A 12,656-nucleotide genomic window follows, 5' to 3' on the forward strand; every position below is an offset into this window, starting at 1 on the left:
TCTGGAAATCTATATTGTAACTCTAACAAAGTTAAAACACTTGCTTTTAAAAGCCAAGATGCTTTGTGTCTAAGCTAATTCAGACAGTGGATGGTCCAGCTTAACAAGCCATGTCTGGAAAGAATTCATTTTCAAACTATATCTGCTTCTTAGATGTGACATATAAGAGTGATAGGTGGCCAATTTTCTAACAACCACCAAAAAATGATATGCCAATATAGAATCTAACTAGAACTTGCAAAGCATTTTGAGAACCTCTACATAAATGACACAGTTTCACAACAATTTTCTTTTTGATAGCACACCTAAAAATACATTGTTTTACCAGCCCAAATCAACATATTCTGGTACTTTACAAAGCTACCTGCCATGATAATTACACAAATGAAGCCAGAATTTTTAAATTCTTTTGCTTTAAAGAATAATATATGAAACATATTAAATAAAAGGCTAAAAAATAATGTAAAACTGACAAACTGAGGCACATTAAAGGTATTATATATAGTATGACCTTCTCTTATGCTTAAAAATTGCTCTAGAAATTCAGTGTTTTCCTCAAAACTGACTGAATTTGCATGACCATATGCAAATATTTATGCTATGATATAATTCATCCAAAGAATGTGAGTCTCAGTGTATACACAGTACATAATGTGATGGATTAAGTATTCTAAACTTTGTCATTTTTTTTTCCAGAGTATTCTTACATGAAAGCTTAAGAAAAATGGAACTTACATGGAAACTTAAGAAATATAGGTTTTCCACAAAGGTGAGTGCAGAAAATAGAACATATATTCCCACTATACTAAAGTCAAGTGCCAATATCGGAACAGTAGGCAAAACTAAAAAAGAACAGTAAGTTTATGTGGATATAACACAAACAAACATAAATATTTTAAAATATGCTATCTCTTATGACAAAAAAGATAAATGACTCAGTGGCAAATTTAAGAATCTTATACTCAAAGTAATAAATAACGCAAGTATAGTTGAGAGTAGCAGAGCTTTCCCATAATTCTACTGAGAAAGAATGGGTTATCAAATGGGACATGTGTGGATGACTATAACTATACTCATTTAAAACAATTACATGAAGAGCTGAACAAAAGATAAATGAAATTTAAAAATGTCTAATCTACAAAATTAAAACATAAATGAATAAAGCATACTGACAAGTAAGATGTAAAACTGAAGATGTTCCCAGCAGAAAAGTTCTTGAGGTAAACCTCACCATTTTTGGCTACTTCTGCTATGATGTTAGCTACTTTGGCTTTGAAGGAAGACTGTGGAGTCAACAGACTTGCAAACAGCTGAAGTATTCCACTTGCTTGGATTTTTTCACTTGTTTCCATATCTACAAGAGATACATACAAAGAGCTTCAATGAAAATCTTTAATGCTAACACTGACAACTGTTATCTACAATAAATTCTTTAAGAATTTTTCCCACCCATAATGGAAATTAGTTTCAGTATACATTCAAATATATATGTTTATATAAAATTACCTTCTGCTCCATAAGCTGCTTTTATCTTGAGTTTTAATCTGCACAGAACACTTGATAATATTTTATTAACAGACTATACAGAAGTTCCTTCTGAATATATCATTTGCATACCAAATTTATTCTCAATGTTAGTTCTAACCCTTTCTATTCAGAATAGAAATGCTTTTTTCTGTATCTCTTCTGAATTCTAAGAGCGATTATATCAACTCTATGGTTCCCTATAATGCTATAACAACTTTAAAAAATGGCAATCATATAGACAAAAAACTCACCTCCTATCATTTTATATGGAATGAATAAATGAGAGTCGAGGTGATTATATGGTTCCATGACTCCCATGCTTTTCATACAACTCATTCACACCACCATTAATGAAGACGGGAAATAGTACATTACAAAACTCCATGGTATTGTGAACTCTATTTGGTGATACAGAAATTCAAGAGGCCTCTTTTTTGTTAAAATACAAATAAAGGGCCTATTGAAACAAGCTACTTCATGTATGTTACTGAAAGAATGACCTATTAAAATATAAGACAAAAATAAAGAAAAGCTCAAGGAAATAAATTATTTGTAAACAATGAAGAGAAATGGCATGTGTTTAAAGCTAGAGGGTTATAAGGTTCATTAAAACATTCAATTGAAATTTGTTTCTATATGTAGCTCCTCCGTATCCTTTAGATCCTTAGATGTACATACAAATAACAGAAAACCCTAAAAGTTTCTTGTTAACTAAATGGCAGCTGCTGTGATCACTAAAGAGTAGGAAAATCATTTTTAACATTTGAGAAAGTCCACAAAAAAGTAAGAAACATATTTCTTTATAATAAGTACTGATTGTTTAATACAGTTTTTTAAACTGTGGGTCCCAATCCATTAGTAAGCACTAAAATCTGCTTGGGGAATGAAGATCAGAAACTGGTTAAAAAGAGAGAAAGAATTAACAACATCTACAACAAGAAAAAAGAGAAAAAATTGCACGTGGTAAGGTCAAACGCTATTATTGAAATTTTGGTTTGAATTATGTGTATGCAGATGTATATGTGCCTGTAAGTATATATGTACTGTATGTAAAATGTATTTCTAATCATGGGTTTGAGGAAAGTGAAAAACCACTGTACCCCCTGACTACCAGGATTTGGAGTTAAAGAATGGTAACACTCCAGTTTGTGCTTTTATTTTATTGGACTAAAAAAAAAAGTTTTTAAGGTATCACTTGAAAATGGGACATCTAAGATTCTTTTTTTTAAAAAAAAAAAAAAAAAAGCAAAAAGCCATAAAAAGCTAAACTTAATTTGCCCTGTTAAAATCTTTCCTTCTCTGACCATTGCTACCAGAAAATACATAACCTTAGAACACTGGGTCATACTGCCCCAGGGGTCTAGCCCCACAATCTGCTGGTACTGGGATGACAGCAAGAGTCTGGCATAAGGCATGAATCATGATTAGATACGAAGCTGAGGCATTTGTATGTGTGGGGGCGAGCAGTTAACTGCAAATCACCCACGCATGTCTCATTTAACTATAAAAGAATGGCTTAATATCAGAGTAGAATGTCAGGGGCAAGACAAAAACAAAATAAAACAATGCTAACTCTTGCACTCAAATGATACTTTGCACAGATTAAATCCAGTGAACTGGGAGAATAGCTGTACTAAACATGAATCCAGAATTTTAAAATAGTATTTTCATTGCTATTACCAAAGAAATAAAAGGAAAAAATATAACCTGATTTTTCATATAAATCTGACTTACAATTTAGAAAAATCTAACAAGAATTCTTTTTACCGGCTAGCATGCAGATTTCTATATAGGTTTAGAATGTAGATGTCTGGGAACTACTATTTTTCTTTGGCATAAAAAAGCAAAGGACAAATTTGTACTTTATCACTAAAATACCACTGTCCAATAAATAAAGCGTATTTTTTTATTTCTTAAATTTTTATTTTAGGTTTAGGGTACCTGTGTAGGTTTGTTACATAGGTAAATGGCATGTCATGGGGATTCAGTGTAAAGACTGTTTAGTAACTTGGGTAATAAGCATAGTACCTAATACGTAGTTTCCAATACTCAGCTTCCTCCTACCCTCTCTTCTCAAGTAGGTCCCAGTGTCTGCTGTTCTCTTCATTGGGTCCATATGTACTCAATGTTTGGCTCCCACATATATATATATATTTACCTATATATACATATACATATACATATATATGTATATATATACACACACACACACACATATACACACACATAAATATATATATATATATATATGTTTTTTATTTATATTTTTATTTTTTGAGACAGAGTCTCACTCTTTCAACTAGGCTGGAGTGAAGTGGCATGATCTCAGCTAACTGCAACCTCTGCCTCCTACTTCTTAATGCAAAAAAATGTATACTGACCTGTGAACTGAGGATGTTCTCAGGTATCTGTAAACACTCTTGAAACAATTTTAAAATGGCATTAAGAAGTAGTCACAGGTTGATGTTTGCATATCCAAATGAATGGCTACTTGTTAAAACAAATAAACAAACAAAAAACAAGACTAAAAACCATGCACTGTGATCAGGAGTCTTCTTTTTTAAAAAAAGGTAGTCTCTTCACTATCTGCCGCCAGTCTACTATTGACATTTTAACCACACTCCTTTTAAATGTTTGCAGGAATCAATTTAACATCTTTCTCCTCCTTCACATCTAGGTGCAGTCATAAAAATGTTTAAGAATGCCTACAAATTAAAGGCAGCTGGCAGTCCTTGAATTTTGAAGGACCCATATATGATGGGCAATTACTACTTTAAAGTGTATCTGTGGGAGCTGAGGCAGGAGTCATATCATATCCATCACAATAGCCCTTAGAGTTCTTCCAGCACTCACTCTGTCCCTGAAGCCCTCCACTCCATCTGACCTCCCGGTGGCAAGGAGACAGCTTAGTTAAGACACTGCCAGATATAGAAAAGAAAAGGAAAACTGGGCAATGAGGCCAGAGAAACTTGAAAGAAGAGTAAATCAAGAACCCAGGCTATAAAGTCATATGAGCAGAAGCTAAAGCACAACTCACACAATTCCTCAAGGCCAATCAAAGTATTACAAAGGAGGGAGTAAGAAGAATGGGAGGGAACTCACAATGTAAGGTTATACTTTGAGAAAGCCTCAAGTTCTAAAGCTGCCAAGTTAATATATTTAAATAATTGGCTTTACAGTTAAATACCAAGAGGGAATTTCCAGGTATGCTACTACAATAAACTGAATTTACAATGTTATAATAGCATATAGGTTTCATGAGGATAAACTAATGAAAAGCATTTTATAACCAATTTATAGTAAGCTCCAGGTTAGAAAAATAAAAATAATGACTGCTATTACTAAGACCCTATTAGGTTAAAAGTGTATTTGGATTAGATTGGTAATATAGCTTTAGAGTAATAAAAAACATTTCAAGTTTTACATAGTGTTATGAGAACAATAAAGAAGTGGTAAAATAGTGGCCTAGGGATCCTTATGGCAGATTGTGAGAAGACAGGTTTTCACTGAAGACTCAGACTTGGGATTAACTACAAGGACCAGAAATATGACTCAAAGGGGGGCCATGGGTATTAAGGTTTCTGAGGAATTGTGTATTTCTCAAGGGGTAGATTTTTAAAATAGGGTGTAACAGAGATTTAGCCACATGCTGCTTTGGGTGATCTGATCTATGCCCAGGGCTTCATTTACCACAGAGACAAGTCCCCAATCCTCTCCTTTTATGCAACAGAAAACAAAACATTTGCACTTGGATATAGCTACATATCTCAAATTTAACAAAATCAAAATCAAATTTACCCTTTCCTTTAAATTCACTTTGGTCTCTATCTCAGTGAATGACAGGAATCCCATTTAAACCAGACACCCTAGAATAATTATAAAATTTTCTCTTTTAGTAAATAGCTCCCTGCCACCCACATTTAATCAAAACATAGGTCCATAGATTTCATTTCACTATTGTCTTTTGCATATATCGTTTTCCCTTATACATTCATGTTACTACAAGTTCTTGGTTCTGCCCTTTGTTAAATGCCAACAGCTTCCTCAAGTATCCCCAACTCCAGTTTGCCTCCCCTTCCCTGTCCCCATTTTTCATCTACAATAGTATAAGAATAAACTTCTGAAAATGCAAAGTTTATGTCATTCCTTTAAGTTTTTAAGTAATCCTCCATATCTTTTCATTAAACACTCAAGCACATCCATATTTCCTAATCCTATCTCCTGATACTCCTCCATGGACATCCTACACTCCAGCCATACTAAATTACTTATAGTAATCCATATTAATCATCTTATTTCATAACTCCTTTCTGCATATGATGTTCCCTCTCTGAAATGCCACCCCCCACATCCTACCATTTTAGCTATTTCCTACTTATGAGACTCACACTGTTCTCATTAAAAGGTCTCTGATTAAAAGCTATTCAATCTTTTTAATGTTATCTGACTTCCACAAACACTGTCTCAATTTTTTATTGAGAATTTTTTTTAATTTTCAAAGCATTTTCAAACATATTAATCTCTTCATTTTAAAAGCCATCTGAGATAGGGATGATAGGTCATGTTCTTCATTCAACAAATAAGGCCATATAAGATTATAGAAAACGAATAAGAAGCCAGTTTTTGTGATTCCTTGTCCAATGCTCTTCTTCCTACAACTGTCATTTAGAAGTTTATGTTTATTACTATACTTTGATCTGATTTGCCAAATTACTATGTGAAAAATATTTTTATGTTACACATTTTAGAAGAGTAAGAACTAAAGTAAGACAATTGCATGAGAAAGAGATGTACAGTATTTGGGGATGGCTAAACTGAGGCAGCGATTAAATGAGAGAAAGGCAACTAAGTATACAAAGAATGAAGGAGGCTTAAACAGACTGAAGAATGGGCATGGTGGCTCACACCTATAATCCCAGCACTTTGGGAGGCCAAGGCAGGCTGATCAGCTGAGGTCAGGAGTTCAAGACCAGCCTGGCCAACATGGTGAAACCCCATCTCTATTAAAAATACAAAAATTAGTTGGGCATGGTGGTAGATGCCTGTAATCCCAGCTACTTAGAGGCTGAGGCAGGAGAATCGCTTGAACCTGGGAGGCAGAAGAGTGAACTGAGATCATGTCACTGCACTCTAGCCTGAGAAACAAAGTGAGGCTCCATCTGAAGAAAAAAAAAACCAGAATGAAAACACAGAAAAGAAATATGCTGAATATAAACAGATTAAAGTAAGGGCCAGACAAATGAGAAATTAATGTTTCTAAAAGAAAATGGAAGTATATAAAGTGGGAATGGCAGGGATGATAATTTAAAAAATAACCATCTTTCACTGATGACAACTTTTTCCCCCAATGAAGAAAATTGATTGAGGGGCTTAAATAAACAAAGGGAACATGAAATGCAAGAGTTTTAAAAAAAGGACATATGCAGTCAGGAAAAGAAAGATATCAGAACAAAGACCCATTTATACAATGATTCACCATCAGAAACAGATCTCACTAAAAAACTAAGTTATGGGATTCATTTTATAAAATTACAGTAAATGATTTTGATAGTCTTGTACTCATTTCAATTCCAGGGATAATGTAGGATGTGGGAGTGGGGGAAATTATATGTATGGAAATCATCACTAGAATAAGCAGGGAGATCTGCTAGTTTGACTATTTTCTTTAAAGTTACCACTGAGTAGGTCATAAAGCAGTTGCTAAAAAAATTTAAGTTACATTGTTAAAATATAATATACATTTATTGAGAATGTAAACCCCATGAGGAAATGTGTTAATGACTGTGGGATAAGCAGATTATATAACTAGATTGTTCACCAAGAAGTTGAATTATTGAAGATATGAATATTTACCTATAAGAAATATGGATTTCTTACTGCAGACCAAGAGAATGAGGGTACTGTAAAACATAGTATAGGAATATTTTCATCAAAAGATCGATCTCCATTCTATTGTCAAATCCCCTAGGGAAAAATATTAAGTAAATAAAGAGATTTGGCATCTGCAAGATTCTAAGACCTCAATTTGCTAATGATTACTCTGAGCCAATAGGATTATACACTATTTATCAACTAAGTCATTTCTTAATAGGGCATCTAAGAAAATGAGTAATCCAAGAAATCTATTTAAGGAAATACTACTTTATTCAAATGTGATATAAAATTACTCCACTTTTCCAGGAAAACAAAACAACAGAAAGGTACACAGAAAAGATAAATAAAAAGGGGGGGGGGAATTAGTCACTTATAATCAACATTAATCTTTGCCTAAACAAAGAGTCAAGTGGCTCACAGTATCATCTTAAGAGATAGCTATCACTACAGTCTAGCAATCTAAAAGAACATTATATAAATATGAAGAATATCATTTTAAAAGAATATTTAACATCATGATAAATACTCTAAGATAACGTTTTTTAAAAAAGAAGCAACATTTATGTGAAATATTTCAAATTTTGTAAAATAAAAAATAAAATCTTTGTTTTTTCATATTTTCCAAATTCTATACAACTTGAAAGTTGTCCAAATAAGTGGATCATGAGGTCAAGAGATTGAGACCAACCTGGTCAACATGGTAAAACCCTGTCTCTACTAAAAATACAAAAAATTAGCTGGGCATGGTGGCGCGTGCCTGTAGTCCCAGCTACTCGGGAGGCTGAGGCAGGAGAATTGCCTGAACCCAGGGGGCAGCGGTTGCGGTGAGCCGAGATCACGCCATTGCACTCTAGCCTGGGTAACAAGAGCAAAACTCCGTCTCAAAAAAAAAAAAAAATGGAGTCACCTATGTTTAAAAACAAACAAAACACCCTAATAGAGCCAAAAACGGTCATGAAGAGAGTGGTCTCATGCATAAATCCCTGATAACAAAAGCTATCACAGAAGACTACAAAAACCACAAAGACCAATCACAACCTTACTGTCCGGCCTCCATGTGCAAGCCTGGACCCAGAAAGTCTGAAGTCCTGTCTGCCTTGGCTAATCCGCCCCCACCCCATCTTAGCCATTATCCCTGATCGCCCAGCAGAGCTTACCCCAGACATTGAGCTTCTCTCCCCACCCTGCCATCTTAACTGCTATTATGATAATGTGAATACTCTTCACCCCACCCTGCCATCTTAACTGTTCTTGCTCTGTGAATACTTCTCTGCCACACCCTAACATCTTAACTACTCTTACCCCACCTGCCACTGTAACTGAACTTACGGTAATGTATACTCCTTGCCCCTACTCCTACCACTGTAACTAATCTTACTCTATAACACCCCTGTCCCCCCAAAAACTGCTCCAACCTATAAAACCAATTCCCACCCCTACTCCCTTCGCCAGTCCTTTCTCGGATTCAGCCCGCTTGTACCCAAGCATGAAATAAAACAGCCTTGTTGCCCACACAAAGCCTGGGTGGAAGATCTCTTTATTAAATGCGTTTAATATTCAGTACTACTGGACGCGAATAACACTTACAATCTCAGTGAGAACATATGCCCAGGCACTGCATGACCAACCTCAGACTGGAATCACTTTTATTATTGATCCTTGTAGCCTGATGGATACAGAATGATTAATTAAAAACCAGTAGGGCAGTCACCATCACCTAAAACACCAGTCCTGACACTCCCTGACAGAATTTATGAGATTTTTCCTTACTTTTGAGAGATTAATAAGAAAAGGAATAGAGTTCTCAAACATTGAAACATGTCAGGTTCCAGGGGACTTCTGCAGCCTACATTGTATGGCCTATTCTCATTTTTTAACTGATAGCCCAAGTATGTCCAGGAAAATCCAAAACTCAAATGGTCATTATTCAAACTCTCTTAAAAAAAAAAAAACACACACAAACTCTGCAAATATTAAGCTGACAAGTAAAGCCTTATACCTTCTCTATCTATCTCTATTTTTTTTTTCTTCTTACTTTCATTTTGCTGATTTTCCTACTGATGATATTGTGACATGGTAATTGCCCCATAAACTGCATACCTCGTCCATACCTCGGCTTTCCGTTGAAACTGTTCTCTGTAACCCTAATGTGACAGGCAAGCAGTCCAAACTCATGTCGTCTTGGCCCCTGCGACTTGTAATAGGTAACTAAGGTCTGTAAATGCCACCCTACCAAGACAGTGTATAACCTATTGCTTATCTTGACTTCTGCAAACCACTTAAGTAACAATCGGAATGTCCCAAGACCCTCACCCACACCCCCACCCAGGAGGTGGTTTACCAAATGTCCAAAGTCCACTGGCCCTCAATGTCTGAAGCCCCTCGCCCTCACCCCCACCCAGGAGGTAGTTTGTGGGCATAAAAGGTATTGACACCCTCCTTTTGGGACCATGGGTTAAAGAGACACAAGTCCTCTGTGGCCGCTGGCAATAAAGACCCTGTAATTTGGCCTAGTCTTTGTCTCAGTGGTGATTTTGCACTCTCTCAGTTATAACATTTGGAGGCCCCAGTGAGATTTTTTTTTTTTCATCATCACTCAGGCAAAAATCCCTGGAGTCTCACCTGAGTGGCCAACCCCACCTTGGGGACCTCTAGGGGAGGCGCCCCCTGAGACATTCCAGGGCCCCGAGTTCCAGCCCTGTGGCAGACAGGCGACTACCCGGCTGACATTCACCCAAAATTCCTCAGGGTCCCGGGAACCTCTGGAGGTAAGTCAGGTCTGGAAATGGGGGTGGGGGGGCAGTCCGTCAGGAGCCTAGGTCAGAAGACCAGACGCAGTGGTTAATCTCTAACTAGGCAAGCCTACCGTGAGGCATCACTGGAGGCTCGGGTAATTCAGTTTTCAGTTGTCTTCCATAACCTGGGTGTGAGTGAGAGAGTGAGTGCATATATGTGTGGTCTCACAGCCAGCGGGCTACGGAAGCTGTGTGGGCCTTCACCCGTGGTTCCACAAAGACGTCATAGGGCATAATGGTTATTCACCTCTACCGTGACCAGTCCTGGGGTTTATACAGGTACATCTTAGCCAAGATGCTCTGAAATATCTCTTCGGGGTTGTGGCCAGGCAGGTATCAGATTGGTCTCCCACGGGGGACACCACCCTGTGTCTACCTTTCACGTGGTCCTGTCTTTATTGTAGACTCTCTAGTTTTCTGAGGTGCTTATTAACTAATCTGCAGTGGTTTAGGCCTGCCTCACTTAGGCCAGACGATGTTCTTAATTGGTTAAATGACCACTGGCTGCAGGGGACTTTCACTGATTTTATGCCCCTAGAAATAACTTTATTCTCCTTCCTCTTCCTCTTTCACCATTAAGCCCCTCCTGTTAATGTCCAGGAGGCAATTCTGCCCCTGGTGACTCAGTTGTAGCTTTTTCTAGAAACTTAAAAGTCAGACACTAGGGAATGACAGAACTTACTCCATTTTAAAACCTGCTGCCGCCTCAAGTTCCCCAGCCTCCCAGCAAGACCCCCTCCCGGGAAGCTTTCCATCTCAGCAGGTCCCTAACCCTCCCCCTCTCGCCATCTCAGCAGGCCATCTCAGCAGTTCCCCAGTACATCCCCTGCCCGGGAGCTATCTCAGCAGTTCCCTAGCATGACCCCCTCCCGGGAACTATCAAACTCAGCAGCTCCCCAGCCCCTCCCCTCCTGCATAGCCCCTATTCTAATGTCTGAAAGAAAATTCTGCCCTTGGCGGCTCAAATGTAGTTTTCCTCCGTTCTTGGGAGCCAGGCGCTAGGATAGGAATTATGGAGCCTTTTTGCCCGCCTAGAATGGAAAAGCAGTAATTGCCTCTTTTGCCAAAAGGAGATTCAGTGTTGCTACTGAACTTGTTCTGGTACGCACTCCAGTTCGGCATTCTGGCACTATCCTGACTGTTGGGAAGTGGGTTGCCATGGTACAATACAAACTGATTGGCAAAAGTTCTGTAATCTCTTTAAGCCGTGGTAAATTCAAAATTCATACCCGGTTAATTTGCTGGCCCTTTTGTTCATTTGTTTTGTCACTTTCCAACCTTCCGTAAGCTCTTGGACTTCAGGGCACATCTAAGGGAAAACCCTACCAAGGCGGTTTTTATCTCCTCATTCACCACTGTGAATGAGGAGATGTTTCCCACGAGGGTAACATTGACTTGCACCCCTGGCTGCTTCTGCCCATCTCCTTGCCTTGCGTGAGGGATACGCCTATCAAGCTTGTCGCCCCTTCCTTACAAGACCTGGCTGCAGAGGCATACTTAAACTGGTGCTGGAAACAGCAAGGCACGAGTACAACGCTTTCCAGAACTGGAAGTATTTTAGTAAACAGCAGGGCGGCCTACTCAGTCCTGACTCAGCTTCTGGTCCACTATCCAATAAAAAAAAACAGTCATCCGGGGAGCCACAAAAAAAACCACAACAACTTCATGGACCAAAAATCGAGTGGTTAACTTAGGAAACGGCACTGTTACCTGTTCCTTCTTAGTTCTTCCAGAATGCCCTTACCCGCTATTAGGGCGGGACTTACTTCACAAACCTCAAGCAACCATCTCCTTTTGCGAAAATCAGGCCTGCCTCTCTATCCCCCCTTTGCCCTCCATATCAAAAGCACCTCAGCAAATCCTCATCACATGTGTCCTGTCAAACAAGTATCTCTTGCAGAAAGCTTTATCGCCAGAAACAAATCAGGCATCAACATCAGACCTCCTCCGCCAATTCCAGGAGCGTGTACCTGGAATGTGGGCTAAGACCAATCCCCCAGGTCTGGCAAAACACTGTACCCTGGTTGTGGTCCAACTGTTGGCAACGGCAGCTCTGGTCCAGGTACGGCAATACCCTATAAGTCAGGAAGCCAGGCAAGGAATCGCTCTGCACATAACAAAAGTCCTAGAAGGAGGAATTCTCACCACCTATAAGTCACCCTGGAACACCCCTCTGCTCCCTGATCTAAAACCTAGCACAAAGGATTACCGGCCAGTACAGGACTTAAGGAAAGTAAATAAAAGTAAAAACTGTCCACCCCACGGTCCCAAATCCATATATCCTCCTAAGCCTCCTGAACCCAAACCACCATTTCTATACCATCCCTATCAGAAAGGCTTCTCCCCCTTTAAAATCATGTTTGGCAGGTCCCCTCCCTTACTCCCCAGACCCGAGGATACCGTGCATGCTAAAGTCCATAACTATACACTCCTTAAGATCTTACAAGCGCTCCAGTCTGT

At 38.3% G+C, this 12,656-nt stretch overlaps 1 protein-coding gene across 2 annotated transcripts in view; it reads right to left on the bottom strand.

Annotated features, from left to right (window-relative positions):
* Positions 1-12,656, bottom strand: part of LOC116545576 (rap1 GTPase-GDP dissociation stimulator 1-like) — a 128,508-nt gene that overhangs the window by 41,218 nt on the left and 74,634 nt on the right. For both annotated transcript variants that reach the window (XM_032272117.1, XM_032272116.1), the window contains exon 3: positions 1,232-1,354. In XM_032272117.1, coding sequence (XP_032128008.1) covers positions 1,232-1,354 — 123 coding nt within the window. The remainder of the gene's footprint in view (positions 1-1,231; positions 1,355-12,656) is intronic.

The sequence above is a fragment of the Sapajus apella genome, unplaced genomic scaffold (assembly GCF_009761245.1).
Source record: "Sapajus apella isolate SASKATOON/1434 unplaced genomic scaffold, GSC_monkey_1.0 scaffold292, whole genome shotgun sequence".
In the NCBI taxonomy this organism is placed as follows: Eukaryota; Metazoa; Chordata; class Mammalia; order Primates; family Cebidae; genus Sapajus; species Sapajus apella.